Below are 19,613 nucleotides of genomic sequence, written 5' to 3'. Positions count from 1 at the left end.
TATCACAGTTTTGAAGCTTTTGAATCTATAAAGTATCCTTGGCATCCCGAGGCAGAAATACAACCCCATACACATATGGAATAAACTAACCCTTGAAAAAGCTGATTTATCTACTTGGAGCAAGCCATCCTCTGGAACTGTTCTTTCCTTCCTACACTTGGATTTGAAAGACAAAAGAAATCCACACCAAATCGGCTAATCTAAAGTGGCATTAAATTAAAATATCAAAAGTCAAAAGGAAACCATATTCTGGTTTTAAATAAATAAAGTAGTGATTTAACAGTATTCAGTGTAGTACTCAGTAGTATGCTTACCAATAACTTTAATTGATTCTCCAGGAAAAAGTGGAGCCTCTTCCATCTGTGCTAGTTTGTTTCCATCCCGCAGTGCCTGGCAGAAATCCAAAACCATGAGTAAATCTCACTTCCCATCTGTACTACATCAATACATTTTGATGCAAAGTGCTTTTACTACCAGATTACTGGAACACAAGAAGTGTGTCTTTTTTTACAAGGCACAACTGTATTAAATGGTACCATAGTGAAAAAACAAAAACACAAACACGACACTTGCTATAATAACTATTACACAGGCATACATGTTAGTAACATATTAGTAATGAAGCATTTATGCAACAAGTAGTTTCACATGCTAGATACATATAGCATACAAAAACATGAACAATGAGATCAGCCCAAATTTATAATTGTTAGTCTTTTGCTAAATGCAGGTATTATTTGGGGTATTTTATCTACTTGAGAACATTTTAAAGCTCATGATATTTTTTTTCTATTTTTAATGCTGTTTACTTGAGTATTTTCATCTGAGAGAATTTTATGGCAGAAGCTTTATTTATTTAATATTCTAACTTTGTATTTTTCATAGGAGTAAGTCAGAAGCACTCCATGATGCTCTGTTTCAATCAATACTCTATTGAGAGTGCCACAGGTTAAAGAAGAGGCCCATTATAGGAATTTTGGATACAGAAGGTCAGCTTAAGAATGAAGTAATAATGAAAGATAGAAGAACAATTAGCAATTTTAAAATAAGAGCTAGTTCCATACATTTTCATTTAGGTAAATTGCTTCATTCCTGGATGATACAGGATTGAACCTTTGGGTCCTTCATTGGCAGCTAAGATCTACAACATACTAAAGATTTTAATCAAGAAAAAAGTGTTTACGGGACTTTTAAGGACCATGTGAGAAAGTGATCTCTCTCAGGTCAACATGATGACATATTAAGATTTCAAATTTTTCATCCTAAAGTAAGAATAAATATAATGGACTACGCTAATAACTCTTCTCTTATATCACAGGTGAGATTTACATTCAAATAATTGGTACAGTCTGTCTGCCTCCAAGAAACTACCCCAAGTCCACATTAATAAAAAAATTCTGAAGATATTTAAATCGATCTCTGGCTTTAGATTTTCTTCTAAACTAACAAAATTTTACATTCAGCACCCTATCACAAGAGATGACATTTAGAGAATCAGCCAATACTTGCAGATTTAGAGGATGAATGCAATCTGTCAGGTAGGGGTTTACATGCAGTACTACATTTTAGACTACTTGACATTACACAAAAACCCTACCTAGCATGTAACCAGTTAGCACACTAAAGGCTTTCTACGGATTCTCCTGCATGAAAAAGATTTCTATGTAATCTACAAGTACTAATATATAGTACCTTGCTACACAGTTAATGAATGAAAGATGAGTAAAACTCGCCACCTGATCAGGTTCTGCTTCAGAATGATAGCCATTGTGTCCATCCTGAATCTCCTGCATTGCATGAGGCAGCAGTAGGGCAAGAGAGAAGTAACAGGAAAAAACATGCAGACAACAGGTGAAAGGACAGAATCTTTTGTTTTTTCCCTTTTTTCACTTTCCTTAAAAAGACAGCATATACTTTAACTCCAGTTTAGTTATTCAAAATCTTCTACTCCTGGCACAAACTACTTCCCACAGAAAGGAATCCAAGCTGTTAGCACTATCATTTTGATGTTATTTGGCACGGCACAAAAAGAAAAATATACTCCCTTTTTCACAAAAGAGTCAGTGCTGGTAGGTAAGAACATAAAAGCATGCACTGTCTTTTTAAGACAAACAACCTTATAGTGAAGAAAATGAATTCAAAGTATGCCACATGCTTATCAATAGAAGAAACTGAGTACAGCTTGCAATTGTAGCATTAGGGGAAGACTCATGCAGTCTTTTAAGGAAAATACAGGTTGACATCAAATAAAAGTATCTCAACAAATTAGAAAATGCTCCACCATGTAAAACATGTTTTAATTGAACTTCCAGTTTCATGGCTTCACATATACTTCCAGCAACTTCTGTGTTGTTGCTGAAAATCTAGTAAATTTACCCCAAATTATTCTTCATAGCAAAGTACGCAAACAATTCACATTTTTGTGTCAATTTTGCATCATGTTGTCAGGAAATCCTGAATATTAATTAAATCTCTTTAATAAACATACAGTCCTTGTGTACTCCAGAGAGAAGCACAAATGTCATAGGGTCATATGAAGGAATTGTTTTAATATATTCAGCCAAAATTGGTCTTCTGTCTTCTTTCTTTATTAACTGGAGAGAAGTTATGCTCATGATAGTCTATTATTCCCAGTTCAGATGCAAAGAACTTCTCACTTGTTAAGACTGCAAAACCACCCTCAGTCAAAATTTACAAATGTTTGCTAAAGTCGATTTTTCTTTCTACACAACCTTAAAAATTAAGGAAAATTTGAAGGAAGGCCTTCAGATACCTTCAGATAATTTGAATTCTACAAAAATTTAGAAATTAACTAAAAAATCTTTTAAAATTATAAAGAACTCCTAACATTAATGTTTTGGTGGAATACTGTTCCATAGAAACTACTTAAATTTCAGACCATAAAAACCTTGTTTCTGAAATTAAAGCAAAGCAGATATTGTGATCTCTGGAAGAAAACCAGAAAGACAACCAGCAACTACACCAAAAGATTTTAAATAAATGAAAGATAAAGAAGCTTAGCAGATCCTTCAAAGACGAAAGCCTTTACAAAGAACTATGAAAAAACAGAAAGAAAACAATTTTTGTTACTCAACCCAGACCAATTATTTCTATTTAAAAATAAAATAAAGAATCAACTTGTATGTTTGTATGATTGCACTAAACACATCATTTTCAAATATGTAAACGACAGATGAGAAAAAGAAATCATTCAGACTTCATCTCTTGTTTTGAGATGGAACAAGAGGTCTTTGTTTGAATATAAGTGTTAGACACATTTCATGAACAATGTCAGAACACTATCCAGATCATTTCCCACTCCATAAATGTTACTAAGAGAGAGGGACAAGAAAACAAGGCATGCCCTTTTTCTCTCTCCAGTGAACAATAGGCAAGACCCAGTCTCAAAATTATTAAAAAGATCCAAGTCACTGCACTGGTGTCTAAGTTCAAACTTAACTTTTGATTGTATTACAAGGGTGGTAACAGTTAAAGCAAAACAGGTACAAAGGCAAGCAAGAATTGGTATCTTATTTAAATATGATAGACAAAGACATAATGCTTTTACCACTAATATTCTTTAGCATAGATAACACGTTAGAGCTGCTAATACAGCACTCTGTAGTCTGAAGCATGTAAGCCTCAGCTGCAAGCATCCATTTTGTCAAAATTAATGTAATAAAACTGAAGTTAGTGTTGCACATTCAAAACATAATTTAAAAATACTGCTCTCTTACACATTGACTTTTATTGCTCATGAAAACATTGTAATGTATATAAAGCATTTCTATGGCAAAGAAGCTGTTGCACTGCATAGCAAAATGGTCTGACTGGTTCATAAAAACCATTAATGAAGTAAAGAAGAACGCTTGACACACCAAGATCTCACACAGCACAAAAGACAAACAGGTAGGAGGCCGTTTTACTGTTAGCCAAAGGTAATCTTACCCGTATAACAGGCCTCCTGTACACCTGTTAGTTAAAATATAAGAGGTTATCCAACAAATCACACATATTTGATTTGTTAAATATATCATCTAAGTTCATCAGATTTTCAGAAGAACCCTACTTCCAAACATTTTAATTATAGCTAGATTTTGAAAGAATGACACAGATCTAGTAGCTCTCATTTGCAGAATTGTTTTGGTCTAAAAACAATCTTGCCACTTCATTTTAGTGATGCAACAAATGCCAAGCTCTTTTGAAACGTTCATTACTAACCACCACTTTATCCAGTTACAACGTGCTATTGTGAAAAGAGAAGAAAGAGCCTGGTAATCCTTCTAGGTGGAAGACAATGAGCCTGCAATAACAACCTTGAAGTACAACCAAGTACAAGTACAATCCTTTAGATTCAAATGGCAAAACAAGGAAGCGTCAGCTCTTCTCAACTTATTTCTGAAGGTGTCTATGCTCAGCTACTACAATCCAAGTAATTTTCATTTACATGAACCCCTCATTCAAGAATACTCTCCAGGCAGAGAATACGTCAGAGAAGACATACACAGCAGAGCTCAGCGAAATCATGCTGCTGAAAGGTTTAGCAAGCAAGAGCTTGCTTGGTGCTCTCCAGTTTTGACCATTTCATTTGCAGCCCCTTTGCTTGCATCTTCACCCTCCCCTAAATTACATTCTGGTAAGGCAGGTTAAACAAAGTAACATCTGTAACACCATTACATATAAGAATCAATATATTTGCCTATTTTTGGAAACATATTGATTGAAACATTAAAAAAAAAAAAGATGAAAGAAAGAATAAAGCAGTGAGCTCCTGGTAAATCCAGCAGAAAGTAACAGAACTGCCTGAACCAGTTCCAGAAACACACACACGCATCTGGCCCTACCTGAATGTTCCGCGTTGTTGTAAGAGTCTCTAAATGCAGCAATTCAAGGTAAGCAAAGGTAATGAAGACCCAGAAAATTGATCAGTGTACATCAAAAGAGAAAGATGTCTCAAAGGAAAACTGAGTTATAAATGGGCATTATCTTTTTACACATGAATTCCACATTAATAATGAATAAACCCAGCCTGCCAGTGGTACTGACTAAGCAACTAATCATACCACTGAACTCTTGCAGAAGCTAAGTGCAAAGGAAACCTTCTCCTAAAGCATAGACACCATTTCACAAGATACTAGGCCTGAATGTAACTAAAGGTATTCTAGGATAAAAAAATCCCATCATGTTATACACAAATACGGGATTCCAAATCACTGCACTGCAATGATGGCAAATACAATTTATATACAATATTCTGAATACCACCAGGTTTGTTTTTTCTTTTCATTTTATGGAAGAGAATGATGTAGAATTTAATTAGATCTTGAAAGACTTATTCCTGTTAAGTAACACCCAAGAGTACTTTGGTATGGGGAAGGACGTTACTTAGAATTCAAAAGTGCTCTTTATACCAGAGGAATGTGTTCTAACTCAGAGATAAACTGAACACCAAGCTTACATACTTGGATTTTAGTAAAATGAAATCCTTGATCTACAGGTCAAATACAACATCGACAGCTGTTATGCAAGGTTTCTCACAATGTTTCATCAAAGCTTTTAGCCTTGACCCAAGTAAGCATTTGCAATTCAGCTGCCATAGTATGGAAGAGCTACACTTATAAGCATAAACTGCTGACTGTGCCAATAGTGTGAAACTCTGTGAAGGTGAATTTTTAAGTAGGCTACAGACAAAAACATTTTGTGGATTCATCTTCAGGCCTGGGCTGAATCCGACCTGCTGTCACAGAATCTAAAATACACTGGTTCTGGACAATAAACTTATAAACCACAAAGCGGTTTCTAACAAGAAAATAATTTAAAATCTAATTAAAAACAAACAAACAACAAACAGAAAGATAAAAATCTTCACTTGGCCATTTTAAATAAAGACCATGAAAGTGTTTCAAATCTGGAAAGAAAAAAGGATCTAGATAGCTAAAGCCTGGGTTTCTGAAAGAGACTTGAAACAAAGCTGACTTCTGTCAATTTGTAAGAGAAGGAAAACTGCATATATTCCACTCCTGATAGTTCAGTTGGCTGGCTACATATAGGAAACAGCAAATGAACATGAAAGAACTGGGGTAAAAAAGCGTAATAGAACCTAACAGGTAAACCATACTATGCAATCATTACCTTAGTGATAAAAATGTTGCTGGGAGGGAACGAAAAAGGTGATTGTTTGTTTGTTTGTTTGGTGTTAAACTTTCTCTGGTGTAACCCAATGAAAAATAATAGTAATTTCTGTCCTTTACATGGTAACAAAGATATCTGCATTCTTTATTGTGAAATCTGGAAAGCTCAATTCTGTACTCTGAATGACACACACTAGAAACACTTTCAAACCTGTAACTATTAATTTATTATTTTTTTTATTAAATGTAGTAATCAAAAGACAAATCACTTTTGGCATTTTATTCAAAACATTGGCTTTTAATTTGCCTTTCACCTCTCTTAGTTTTTATTCCGTAGACTTCAATGCCACTATTCTAAATACAGAGGGAAACATGAAGCAGATTCAAAAGACTCCTACACATAATAAGATGTTTCTAGTTCTGAAACATTCAGTGATAGCTTAAGTACTTACCACCTGATAATCAAGGTAGCAAAGACTTTCCCAATCATTCACTCTTTTCTCTGAAACAAATCAATGCATTCCTCAAGTCACTTACCCTGTAGTCCCTGGACATGCCTTCTGATGGGACAGACCCTGAAATCTGACTAGAAATGGTCGCAGCTATCAGCTGTTTACACCATTCCACATGGGATCCAGTTGGGCTGCAAAACCAGAATATTTCAAATTAGTTAGCAGTAATTCAAAACATATATTCAGAACATTAAAGCAACTGAGCATATCCAGAAAACAAGACCATAAATGATCACTAATATCATGAAAATTAGCTTGCTTTTTAGGCAGAATGCAACTGTTTGGCTGATCAAATCAGGGAAGAGAATTTTATCAGAGATGTTGAGCTGCCAGTAGGTTAAAAGCAAGGACAGGGTCCTAGGAACTTCTAAAAACGTTGGTTCCCTTATCCAGTGTAATTTTTGTCATCATTCACACATTTTTTTCTCAAAGCCTGAATGAATTTGGTCAAGTAATAGGAAACTGCTTACACTTTCCTTAGTATGATTTCCTGGTTATTCATTAAATCCTCAAAATTAAATTACTCCATGCTAATATTTAAAAATTTCAACTAAGCTAGTGTTGTATTCTATATCAATATTAAATGTAGAAAATAATTTTTTTCTAATGTGTAACTTCTAGTTAGGCATTTTTTTCCCTACTCATAAAATAATCTCTTAATAATCTTTGGACAGGCCTTCCCATGCCACAGTAAGGAATTCTGCAGTGCACTGTGTTTATAAGAACCCTTTAGGGACAAAGCATCTGAACAGCAGAATAGCACTAAACCTAGGATGATGGTCTTGGGAACAGTCTCCTGAACTAGTGCTGCTCACAAATAACGTAGTATTGAGAGCAAGAAGCAACCACAGCTTATTGCCAGCCACTTTGAAGTGCACTAGGTCTGCTTCAAGAAACACCAGTAACTGATGGGAAACTGGGAATGCCAGAGGAAACTGTTCCCTGGGTGCCGGGGCAGCCACAGCTTAGCTAAGTGCCACTTCTTCAAACAGTTCAGCTGGGCTCTTTGACAGATGTAATGCTTATTTGGAAGTCAAATACAGAAAGAAAATGTTAATTCATTTTTAGAATTCATTCATAAACCAGCTTTGGATTCTGTGAGTATCCACTGACACCGAAGTCAGCGCATACTCGGCACCCAACAGATGCACCACGACCTGGACAATAAGAAGGTGGGATACTCACATAAGATGACCAATTCACCTTACCAAGGGGTCTTTTCACACACTGACTCTCTCAGTATAGGTAGATACAAGGTGAAGCTGCATGCAACAACTAACATGAAAGCTCTTTCAGAACTGATAGACTTTTGTAGCTTTCCCTCCATCTGCAAGATTCTACAGAGCACTAGATCACAAAATGTTGTTTTGCAACTAAAACACATCTATGGTATTCCTGCTCAAACAATGAAGGCAACTGTCAGGTTAGTGCTAAACCTGAATCCAGACTCACTAAAGGAAACATTTCACTGCTGTTTTGTAATAGAGTGCATGAACTAATCCTGCCATATACCTTACCTGATCCCATCCATTTCTCCTTCTCTCACATCCCTTAATTTCTAGTACATCCTCCTAGGGTTTGCCTAAGTTTGTTTCCAAATACACATTTACTTGTTAATCAAGAAAAGGATTTATTTTTCTATGGCTTATCTTCATCGGGTATCACTACATCAACAAAGACAACAGCAGGAGGAAAAAATGTCAAGGCAGCTCCATCTCCTACAATCAGTATCTGAGGATGTATCAGTGAACCTCAGGATACTGAACACAGCTGTGACTTATCACCATCTGTCAAGCAGGACAAATACCATCATGTCTTTTCATTCTGTCTCACCTGAGGTCATGCACACCAGCACAGCCTGGGACAACAACACTGGCAAATAAGTAAATTGTATGAAACATGGACATTATAACTTTTCCAGAGTAGAACAAGATGAGGAGAAGAAACAAGGAAACTATGATAAGAATGTGCATTAAGAAATACAAAGTTATGAGTTTCAGTGACAGAAAATGGACATTTGATTTCCACCTTCGCTAGAACAATGTAAAAGTCCAGATTTCTCCTAATACAGAGAGAACACGGAGACTGCAACCAAGCAGTGATTCTTAAATATGGTGTTTTTTTCTTTATTTTTCATCTGGGTGAAGCTTCTGCTAGTTTCTACTCCTTGTTTAAGGATTTTTGAACTCAGCTCTGTAGTCTGCCACCAGCTGGAACCTTCTAAAGACAGGAGGTACCGTGCCGGTGAGTGCACAACCAGATGTGACAACACCTGGCCAGGTCCAGCCCCTGTGTGAAACCGGAGCACCTGCACCGGAGGCACCAGGCACAGAGCCACCACACGCACCTACGGTAACTCAGTTACACCGCTGCAGGGGAAATACAGGCGTGCACGGGAAACAAATGAATAACACAATCGGGGGTGAACGCTTAAAGGCTGAGAGCAGCCTCACTTGAGTCCGCGGAGAAGCTACGCACTGCCCAAAAACACCCTGCCCGAGCTCCGCCCTGCAGCCCCGGCCTCCGCCGAGCCATCGATGACGATAATGATGAAAAACGCACAACCGCGAGCAGGAAACTTTGACAACGGCCGGCTCCCGGCGGGGACACTCCGCGTCCGCCCGCGCGCACTGGAGGGAGCTCCCAGACTCAAGTCCCCCGGCTCCGCGCCCGCCTGCAGGCCGGTTTCGGGGCACGGAGAAGCGCGCAGAGCCCGGCCCATGGCGGGGGGCCGCGCGGCGCCGGGGCGCGGGCCGAGGGGCGCCCTGCGAGGAGGGCAGGCCGCGGCGCCCCGCACCGAGCGCGGGAAGCGGAGTCGCGTTCTCCGGCCGGCTGCGCTCACCTGTCCAGAGCCTCCGTGCTGGGCTGCCGCGACCCTGCCCCTGCCGCCGCGCTCGCCGCCCGCACGGCTCTCCGGTTCACGCCGCCACCCTCCACCGCCGGCCCAGCCGCCGCTGCCGCCCGCTCCATGTTTCCGGCCGCCGGCGGGGCTCGCCGCGCCGCCGGGATGGAGAGCTGCCGCCCCTCCTCGTTCCCCGCCCCGCTCCACCGCCCGGCCCGGCCCTGGCGCCTCAGCCCGGCCCGCTCGGGCCCCGCCGGCGGCCGAGAGCTGTCACCTGGCGGCTGGGCTTACCCACAGGCCTCCGCGCCGCCGCGAGGGCGGGCAGCGGCCCCGCGCGGAGGGGGAAGGCCGGGCTGGAGCTGAGGTAGGGCGGCGGGGGCCCCTCCGGCACTAGCCCGGGCAGGCATGGACCGCGTGCCATGGAAAACTGCCCGTCGGAGGCAAAGGGTTTGAAACTGACATGTTTATTGCTCCTCCGCTCACACGCGTACATGGCAGACGGATGTTAAACTCTCCCCCTCAACGCCCCAAAGTCGCTTCACAAGTCACACCCGGCTCCAGCGCAGTGCTGCGGTCTCCAGGGGCACGGTCACCAAGGGAGAGTACTGGTCAGGTACGACAGGCTGCTTCCTCAAGCATGACAAAATGCTCACTGCGAGGCAACAACTGAACTCAATGCAGCGTTAGAAAAATACATCAAAAGGAGGTAGTACACAAGTTAGTTCTAAAGGATACCCATAACAGTAATGCTGGGTGGGTGGGGAGGTCGGGGGAAATAAGGCAAAAGCAAATAAAGAAGGCATCCAACACAGAACCTAGTTTGGGTGGTGGGCTTCAGTTATTTATAAAGTTTATCTACTCAGGTCCATGGAAGTACAAACACAGAAAGGAAAAAACCAAACCAGCATTCTGAGATGGGCATTTCATATTGCACTTAGCGCTGCTGATGTTTACATCCCTGCTCTTTTACCCCTCCAGGAAAGGCACACGGCACCTGGAACTCCCTCATTCACTGCCCCAGACTTGCTGCGGGCTGCAGGGGACGGATGGTCCAAAGGGATGGAGGCACCAGGCAATGCCCAACATGCACAGTGACAGCTCGCATCATGCACGCAAGGGGAAGAAGAGCTTCCTGTTAACACAGATCAGTTTGTATGCTGACATTCAGAACTTTAAACTAGTATTTTCCAGAAAGTACTGTATTAAAAACACACCTATGTTTGCCTACCATTGCCATATAAAACACAGAATTAAAATGTATCTTATCTGTTGACTTGGGAAAAAAAAAAGAAAGAAAGAAAAGTAAAAATCCAAGCCCACACAGACCTGTTAGAGAGCTTCAAAGACCGAAATTCAACTGAAGCAGTAATATGAAGAATGGTATATATGTAATAAGTGCAAAAAGATCCTTTCCGTATTAAACTCTCCCAAATGCAGTAGGTTAGCATGTAGTGTTTACACAGTGAAACAACTAGATTTTTGGAACTTCTCCACACTGCTCAGAGATGTCCCCAATACGTTCAACTCAAATACAGAAACTTTAAATATTCTAGTAAAAATAGCTTTTTTTATAAATCACAAGTAAATAGAAGGCAAATATACCAGAGTATGCATAGCTTTCAAAAAATGTAAATATATCATGAACAATTGAGTATCCTTCTTCATTTATCTGATATAATGCATCTCATTTACCTTATCAAGTCAAGATTTTGGGACAACATTGTTATTTTGGAAAAACACAGTGAAGAACATTAATGGGAGAATGAAATTTAGAGGACAAAAATAAGTCATAAATCGTGCATATTTAGAACTTGCATGGTGTATGCTCTGAACTTCCCTGAAAACAATAGTGCAACTCAGTGTATCTACTGAATTTAATCAAGAGGCGGTATAGTTTTATTCCTTTGAAAAAATACCATTCTAAAAAATATTCAGATGTCCTCTAAACTTCAACTTATTTTATGCAACTAGCTTTAAAGTTAGTTTTCATATGCAAAATATTTACACTTTATAAACTTTCAGAATTTCTAAAACTATATAATATATAATTACACAGAACTTAATTTATATATAATCCTATTATATCTTGCAGATCAAAACTCACATGTACAATAATTTACAATGACAGAAGCCTCAAGCATCAAAATATCTCCTTTAAAAGAACAATATTAGAGTCCCCTACAAATTGGGAATTGCAGTATTTCCTGGACTGCCTGAATATCATTAAACTTCTGAGAATATGCAAAATATTAATTAAATATCAAGCAGCATGGTTTGTGCTACTTTTGAAATTATTTAAAAAAATACATGAAAAGGAACAAATTAAAGGTTTAGAAGAAGCCTGTGAAATGAAGGCTTGAAGCTAGAATTTACTGGAAGGTTCAATGTATATATGCAATTCTTGTATACTGAAGTCCCTTAAATACTTAGTATGTCTGTTGAACAAAAGTTAAACAGTAAGCTATAAAATGCACAAGTTTTCAACAGTATTTATAACTGAAAATTTTTGCCTACTTTGGTATAAAAGCTTATTTAAACAGGCACATTTACTTTTAGAAGACAAACACGAGCATTTATACTATGGCTATTGCTGGATATTTAAACAAGGTCTCTGGGGGTCTGTTTTTAATGATATAAACCTTCTTGAGAACCATTTTACTCTGTATTAATACAAAGAACCAATATTGCCAACAGTGATAATTTAGTGCTGAACAGTTAGCCAAAACAGGACCTCTCAAAATCCAGTACAATTGTCATTTGAAAATTGGTTATTTTTTTATAAAAACAGATTTTTTCCTTTTATTTTACTATCTACTGAACTATCTGAACTTCATTAGAAGCATTTCAGTGAAACCCCTTCCATATTTTTATTTCAAAAAAGGAAAATCTGCAATTCTCAGGTAACCAGAAAATTTCAAACACGTCTCTCTGAAATCTTACAATAGAATTTATTTTTCTCTCATGAACTCCACAAAGGTATTCCTAAAAGGAATACACAATACCTAATTTTACCTAATGTGGTGTAGTGGGTTATCTCAATTGATTGAATATTCCTATTGCCATTAATGGCTTACTCATGAGATGCAAGACTGAGCATGAATTTCTTTAGATGACCTACAGTGTAATAAAGTAAAGCATTCTTCATGAAACCAATCAAATTCATTTCAATTGCACCAGACATTCCAAAATAACTCTTGAAGTCCTCCATAACTAGAAGCTGATTAAGAACATTCCCAGTCCACAGGTTCTGAAAGGCACATAACTGAAGTTGGTTTTGTTTGCTTTGAAGTTGTCCTCAAGTGAAGACAGCCTAAAATACTTTGTTAGGAGAGTCTAATGTAAGGCATTTAAATCTTCCTCTTTATGCTACAGATCTACATTAAGCACCACTTGATAGGACAGTACAGGAAGAAGCCAACATTTCCTTCAAAAATGTGTTTGTACTTGGGACACCATTTGTGAGGGAGATGATGATGAGGCTGATGAATTGGATATCTTGGAATTATTTGTGATCTGTAGTTCTTCAAGTCTCCTTATATAATCATCACGTAACGCAAGAAGCTCCATGTATCGCTGCTCCATTGGATTTGGCTGCTAGAAAGAAATCTATGTTAGTCTTGTCACTTCAGTCCCACTACTTCTACACAGTTAGGCTGCTGCAGTATTTGTGCTTTCCTGGCATTACTCTGTATTTGTAGTTTCCAACATAAGTAACAAGTTGTAGCTAAACAGAAATGTTTATATCTATAATGCAAGAGCCCTCTACCTTTCACTTGTTCTCATCCAAAGAAAATCTTTACACAAAACAGTTCTTGCCACCTCAATAAAACCAGCCAGCACTTCCTGGAGCATATGGATTTTATTTTCTTAATATCTAACAGTGTGAGGAAGGTAAGTGTGACTATCTTGTCAAAAGTTTTACTCTTCTTGACTTATTAGAAAGTTTTAGATTCCAGAGACCTAATGTCTCACCATCTTCCTTTAAAAGTGTTAAACAGACTATTTTAGCTGCACTAATCAGATTAAGATGGAATCCATATCTTCAGATTAAACTTCCCTTACTGATGAAATTTCCTGCAGTTTTTAATAGCAAATTTGCAACTTTGTGTAAATAAACAAGTGAAATAAATGCAAAAAATTAATAATGAATTCCGTAAGCAAGCTTGAATGTGTTTAAAATCAACTGCCCCAGCTTTCAGGAGACTGCTCATTTGACAAAGCATCTTAACTGCTTCCTTTTTCAGACAGAGTAATGAAAGAAATGGAAAACGCAGATAGCTGAAAGTTCTCCTCAGCTGTATATACCCATCAAGAAGTTGCCTCTTTCACAGTTAACTGCCTGTAATTAAAAGCTACTGGCATCACAGTTCCAGAAGCAAATGTAAATGCCTCACCAATTCAAGACAGGCTTGAAGCAAAGCTCTGAAGCACACCACTCGCTATGCACCCCTGACAGAGACAGCAACTGTGGAAGTTGGATCAATGACTGAATGTGGTTACTAAGATGATTAGAGATGTAGGGTTAATGATGTGGCTAGTGGCAGATCAGACTCTTCATCAGGCTTAAGTCTGAGCCTGATGCAGAACATGCTTCTAAGTAATGGCACTAAGAAAGGTCATAAAAAGACCTGATTCAGGCCACATGTGCGCTATTCAGTTGCTCAAGTCAGGATGAAGCATAAATTTCATGTGCAGAAAAAAAAAAATAATTGCATTTTGTATATAAAAGTGGTGAAAATGTGGGACCAGCAGTAGTAACATAGAACATTATCCCACGGGTTTGCACTTCTAATAAGAAATTCCTGCCAAAAAATCTTTCCTGAATGATGGCAATGTGCATTTTTAACTAGATTTACAGCTAACCTGCTTGCCCTATAACCCTTCAATTTCTAAAATAAATCTTTGGGTTCACCTTTTGCAAAATACCCTCATTTTTCACAGAAAGCAACAAAACCCTTAAAACTAAAACTTTAAAGCTGGCAACATACTTGTAAGAAAACACAGCAAATTGCCTGCCTTTCTTGAAGCCTCCTGTCATAAATAATGCAGATCAGCTGCAGAAAATGAAATGTACTGCTTGAAAACTCCTGATTCATTCCAGGGGCTGCATTGTAAAGACTGCTTCTGTCAAAGAATTTGCTCCTCTATTTTCTCCTACTCAAAACTCCACAACTTGTTATGAAAGACAAATAAATCTCTATACACTATGTGCCACATTGCTGAAATTTCTAGCAAGTTTGTAACAAACGTTGAGTATCCATATATTAAACATCAAAATCACAGAACTGAACTATGTGTAATTTTATAAAAGCTTTCCTGGGCTTCTGATCTGGTCCACTTGGATAAAAGCTGTTATTGAAAATTATACAACTGTTACACAGTGTAAGCAATTAAAGTTACATTAAAAAATATCTTGCCATAAGCCATCAATATAGATAACAGAAAGAGAAAGAACAGAATAGGTCATCTTAGTTTGTAGAATACTTCATAGGCTCTCTGAGAAAAAAGGAGAAAGATTTAATCAAATGCGACTACATGTGTTTGTGATGCTAATACTCAACTGTTCAGGGATCAGTAAGCCCTATTTCTGAGGGTTGTCATTCACCCTTTAGCATCACCAAATGCCCTTAAAATATGCTTCCCAAGACAAGGGCCTAGAAGGAACTTGAGAATGACTTGTGAAATAATAATTTTCACCTTTTTCTCCATCTTTAAAAATATAATAATAAAAACCTGAACAGATCACAGGACTATTCTACAAGTCAGTTATGACACAAACCCCTATTTCCAAAGTCTAAAAGCATTTTGTACATTATGGAGAATTCACTTACTTGTTGCCGAATTCTTGGGTTCCACCTGATGTAGTAATTGACCCAGAGCTCTAAGTGACGCATACTGGCTACCGGATAGAGCGCTCGATTTAGCTCTTTAGTATAGAAGGGATTGGTGTACTTAGATTTTTCACTGTTTATCAAAGACCATAATGACAAAGTTTTCTCAGTCACTTTCTAAAACAAAGTAAGAACAGTAAATGTTTACACAAAATCCATCACAGAAGCCACAGTTACATTCCAAAATCAATACACTTCTGATTTATTTAGAAGCATAAGTTATTGTAAGTTACTATACTAATAAGTTACTGTATTAGAAACATTCCAAGCCCAGTGCTTGAGAAGTCTTTTAGTAACCATATAGTATTTAAGTTACCAAACCCAAAGAATTTACCATGTAACTATTCTATAATGAGAAAGGCAGCCCAAAACCACTGTTGTACAAGGAATACAACCAAATACAACACAACCAAAACTGTCTGTGATCATCTAGAGTCAAGACAACAGCACAACATACACAAGCATACGCTTCTAACACGGCTTTTTAGATAGAAAAAGACTAACCTCTTTTTCTCTAGAAGACTCACTGTTGTACAAGAAAGTACCAAACCGGCAGCTGTACAAGTGATCCAGGATTGTCATCAAGAACTGCTCATTGAATTCAAAGGCTGTAGGAAACTAAAACCAGAAAAGACGAATTTGTTCTTTACATTGTAAAAGCAGGGAGGGATGCACATGCCTTGGTTAAGAGATTAAAAGTGGCATTTAGAAGCCTGAATGCATCTACAAATACTTTTTAAGGAAGTATTTTCATGCGCTTTATAGCAGAATAAGTGTACAGATGACATGAGGTGTTCAACTTTCTCAAACTAGTCAATGAAAAGAACTCTTCTCAAAACATTCTAACTGCCTTTAGTTTCTAAAAAGAATAAAATACAGAACGGTTACAGTTTCATTTTTACTATCACAAAAGAATAAGATATGCATAGTGCACCAATCAGGAAAATAAGGACTATTTCTAATTCTCGACATAAACAGACTAAATTTGCTGTTTTGTTTCCTTACTTATTGAAAATGCAATGTTTAAATCACCGCGCTCAACAGCTCCCAAGCTTTGATAAAAGCACATTTGTTCTTGTGTTCCAAGGAACAGCTTTACAAAAATGGTGAAGTGAAACACAGACCCTACTGAGATAGCTGAATGCAATTCTGGTAAAAGCATTTTGCTGGGTCACTTCTCTCCATGTGTTTCTGAGAAGCCCAGATCCAAGACACAGCAGCCTTCCACGCATAGCCAATGCTGGATTATGCAACAAAACTACAACTTGTACACCACTTTTGGAAATACGTTAGAGAGATGGTATGGTTTAAAAGTAAAAACATGCTTTTTGGCTACAGCATCAGAGCAGAGGGGTATGCTGTCCTCTGAAAATACTTTTGTTTAAACAAAACTCTAGGTTTTTAATTCAGTAATCTCTTAACAATGTTACCTTCTGAAGAATACCAGAATACCACATACCTGTTTAGACACCTGCCACACACAATCAATGAACTGGAGAAAGATGGGTGATCTGTCTGCATCAGCGTGATTTTTGTCACCATGGCCTATTCTCTGAAATGAAGCAATACAGCCTCCTGTTAACCAAAACAGTCTATTTTATGGCCAGACATTGTTTCTTATTTTGCAGTAGAACATTAATGCTGCTGTAATAGAGCAACTTGTTCTTATGATTTCAAAATTAGTCACTGCGCTGAGGAGAGATTCAGATATACAGAAATACTGCAAAGCTGTTCCAAAGGTGCCTGAGAAATATTCCAAAGGAATAATTGGTTCCATTATAAAAACCTTCTAGTTACTGGACAAGCAGAACTGTTAAAGCATCCATTACTTTGCAAGTAAACAAGCCTTGTTTCAAACTATATTTATGTAGTAAGTTTGACAAAATCCAAGTTATATACTTTGTCTTTTTTTGTAATCTAAGTCACCAGAGAACCTAGATCAAACTATCCACACAGATTCTTCTCTTCCCCTACCTCACAACCTAAAGATTCACCCTGAGATAGAACATGAAAGAGCTCGAAGTTAATATTAATAGTCTTGACAAAGAAATAACACATTTTCAAAGCTTGGGTGAGCCACTTTTTGTGAGGAGTCCAAAGTAACAAAGGAATTCTCCCTACAGACAAAAAAGTAGGTTTGTTAAAAGCTTCTTTTTCACATTTGACAGCTGAGAACAGGTAAGAGATTCAGAGAAGAGATTCTGTGAGCTCTATAATCCTGCTTGAACGTACTTACCTGGAGGAGACGAAAGGTGATCATGTATGTTGAACTAAGATATTGTCTATCTGCCTACAAGATAGCAAGCTTAATGTCTTAAGGATGTTACAAATCATAAAACCAGTATGCTACTCTGTGCAAGGACTTGCAAGACAGTTTAGAGTAATAGAACTGAACGGCAGGAGATAGAGGGAGATGAGAGATTGATAATAGCTGAACTCAGTCAGCAATAGGAAATGACTAGAAAAAGCACCATAGGCAAAACAAACAAATTGGCCTCCCTGCTCTCCAGTTTTCCTGGTTTAAAAATCCGTAATATCTGTTAACAGAGCCATACCTGTGTTCAGTAAGTCTGAAGTAAGTAAGGACTGAAAGTCCTTCCACTTCCACTAGGGTTAACAGTTTCAGGATGTCTGAGTATTCTCCATCTATAATTATGTTTGTCTCATATTTCATATACTAGAATGCATTCTAAGAATGACTTTCTACATAGCAAGCAGTTCTATCATCTGGATAGTGCATTAAGTTCACTATGCATAGAAAAGCTGGGGTAGGGAATTCCTTTTCAACAAGGAAACTTACTGTGCACTTCCATCAGACACAAATTATAGAGAGGAACTATTAAGTAGCCTACTATTTAGTTATTTGTTATGTTCATGAAAACATGAACCTTGCTCTAACCCAGACAATATAAGAAACACCTACTCTTCTTCAACTTCCTGATTGAGGGAATGCGTAACAACAACAGTTTCAGAGATGAGGTTCAGGAAGTACCAAATGCACTGAAGTGCCTAATCCTCACTATTACAACTCACCAAACTAGACGGCATGTATGATCACAATATTTTCTGCTTCCATTACCAGTTTTTAATCAAATAATTGTTTAGGCTGGAAAAGGCATTTAAGATCATTGAGTCCGCTCATTAACCCAGCACTTCCAAGTCCACCACTAAACCATGTCACTTAAGTGCTGCATTTACACATCTTTTAAATACTTGCAGGGATGGTGACTCCACTACTACAGAAACTCCAGAAAAGGACTACTTTCACTATAAGCCAAACAACCCATCAAATCAAAATATACAGTACACCTAGAAAACAGCAGATGTCTAAGGAAGAGTGCCTTCAACCATTTCCAAATATTATTACTCAAGTGAGCAAGTCAGGAAAATAAAACAGCAGTTTAAGCAAAGGCAAGCTATTTAAATCACCCTTATTGCTGCTGCATTGTCAGAGATGAACCAGTGGACTGAGCTAGTCATTTGGAAGGCATGTAGAAGTCCTGCCTCACTAACAGGCGGAAAACATTATCTGTTGAAAGATAACAAGGTCCTTTGATTACTCAAAGCAAAATTAACGGTTTAATGAAAAGAACCATAGATGATTTGAATTTATTCATCATGGTGAAGGACACACATGTCTTTTTAAGCTTTGTACTAAACCGTAACACATGTGCTAGGTTACAAATCTCCTAGTTATAAAAGCTGATTTTATCTGTATCATGACTATAACATTTTTTAAAATACACAATAAGAGAATGAAAGGCCAAGCCAGTGTTTTGTACCCAGACAGAATCCTTCAAAAGCTCAGGTAACACATCACTATTTGAAGACTGCAGGTAAGCACGCAAAAAAAAAAAAAAAAAAAAACTACTGCAGATATCACTCCCAACAAGCAAAATGCAAATCTCCCAAGCCTCAAAGCACCTTTACAATGTCAGATCAAGGCCTGCCACAGGCTACAAGCACACTTAAGCCACAAGCACTTCATGCTGAGTAGCTACACATGAATTTCCAAATTACCGAGACACTCTTGCAAGTGGGCATGAAATACACACATAGGCATATTTGTCCATTTCTTTATTTTTCCAGACTGCCAATTTTCCCAGTTTTAGCAATATTAAATAATCTGTTTAGTATATATTCCACTAGGAATAAACTGTCTGTGCAAATAACTTCTACTGAAGGTGTGGAAACTTCTTGGTGTTAATTACAAGGTTCAGCATCAACAAGGAAGAGT

General features: G+C 38.0%; 2 protein-coding genes across 6 annotated transcripts in view; both read right to left on the bottom strand.

Moving 5' to 3' along the window:
* Positions 1–9,728, bottom strand: part of MTMR1 (myotubularin related protein 1) — a 41,398-nt gene extending 31,670 nt beyond the window's left edge. Inside the window, exons 1-5 of one of the 3 annotated variants that reach the window (XM_065690015.1) lie at positions 9,486–9,728; positions 6,669–6,774; positions 3,949–3,972; positions 1,737–1,787; positions 315–390 (exon numbers count right to left, since the gene is read on the bottom strand). In XM_065690015.1, coding sequence (XP_065546087.1) covers positions 315–390; positions 1,737–1,787; positions 3,949–3,972; positions 6,669–6,774; positions 9,486–9,613 — 385 coding nt within the window. In that variant the 5' untranslated portion in view covers positions 9,614–9,728. The remainder of the gene's footprint in view (positions 1–314; positions 391–1,736; positions 1,788–3,948; positions 3,973–6,668; positions 6,775–9,485) is intronic. The other 2 variants (XM_065690016.1, XM_065690017.1) reach the window with 2 other exon arrangements.
* Positions 9,729–9,933: 205 nt separating this feature from the next.
* MTM1 (myotubularin 1) overlaps positions 9,934–19,613 on the bottom strand; it is a 44,356-nt gene continuing 34,676 nt past the window's right edge. For 2 of the 3 annotated variants that reach the window (XM_065690019.1, XM_065690020.1), the window contains 4 exons: positions 16,836–16,928; positions 15,881–15,994; positions 15,317–15,493; positions 9,934–13,079 (listed from right to left, as the gene is read on the bottom strand). In XM_065690019.1, coding sequence (XP_065546091.1) covers positions 12,912–13,079; positions 15,317–15,493; positions 15,881–15,994; positions 16,836–16,928 — 552 coding nt within the window. In that variant the 3' untranslated portion in view covers positions 9,934–12,911. The remainder of the gene's footprint in view (positions 13,080–15,316; positions 15,494–15,880; positions 15,995–16,835; positions 16,929–19,613) is intronic. The other variant, XM_065690021.1, reaches the window with a different exon arrangement.

The sequence above is a fragment of the Lathamus discolor genome, chromosome 9 (genome assembly GCF_037157495.1).
Source record: "Lathamus discolor isolate bLatDis1 chromosome 9, bLatDis1.hap1, whole genome shotgun sequence".
Taxonomy (NCBI): domain Eukaryota; kingdom Metazoa; phylum Chordata; class Aves; order Psittaciformes; family Psittacidae; genus Lathamus; species Lathamus discolor.
The sequence above is the reverse complement of the archived record's forward strand: the minus strand, read 5'-3'. Positions and strand labels throughout refer to the sequence as shown.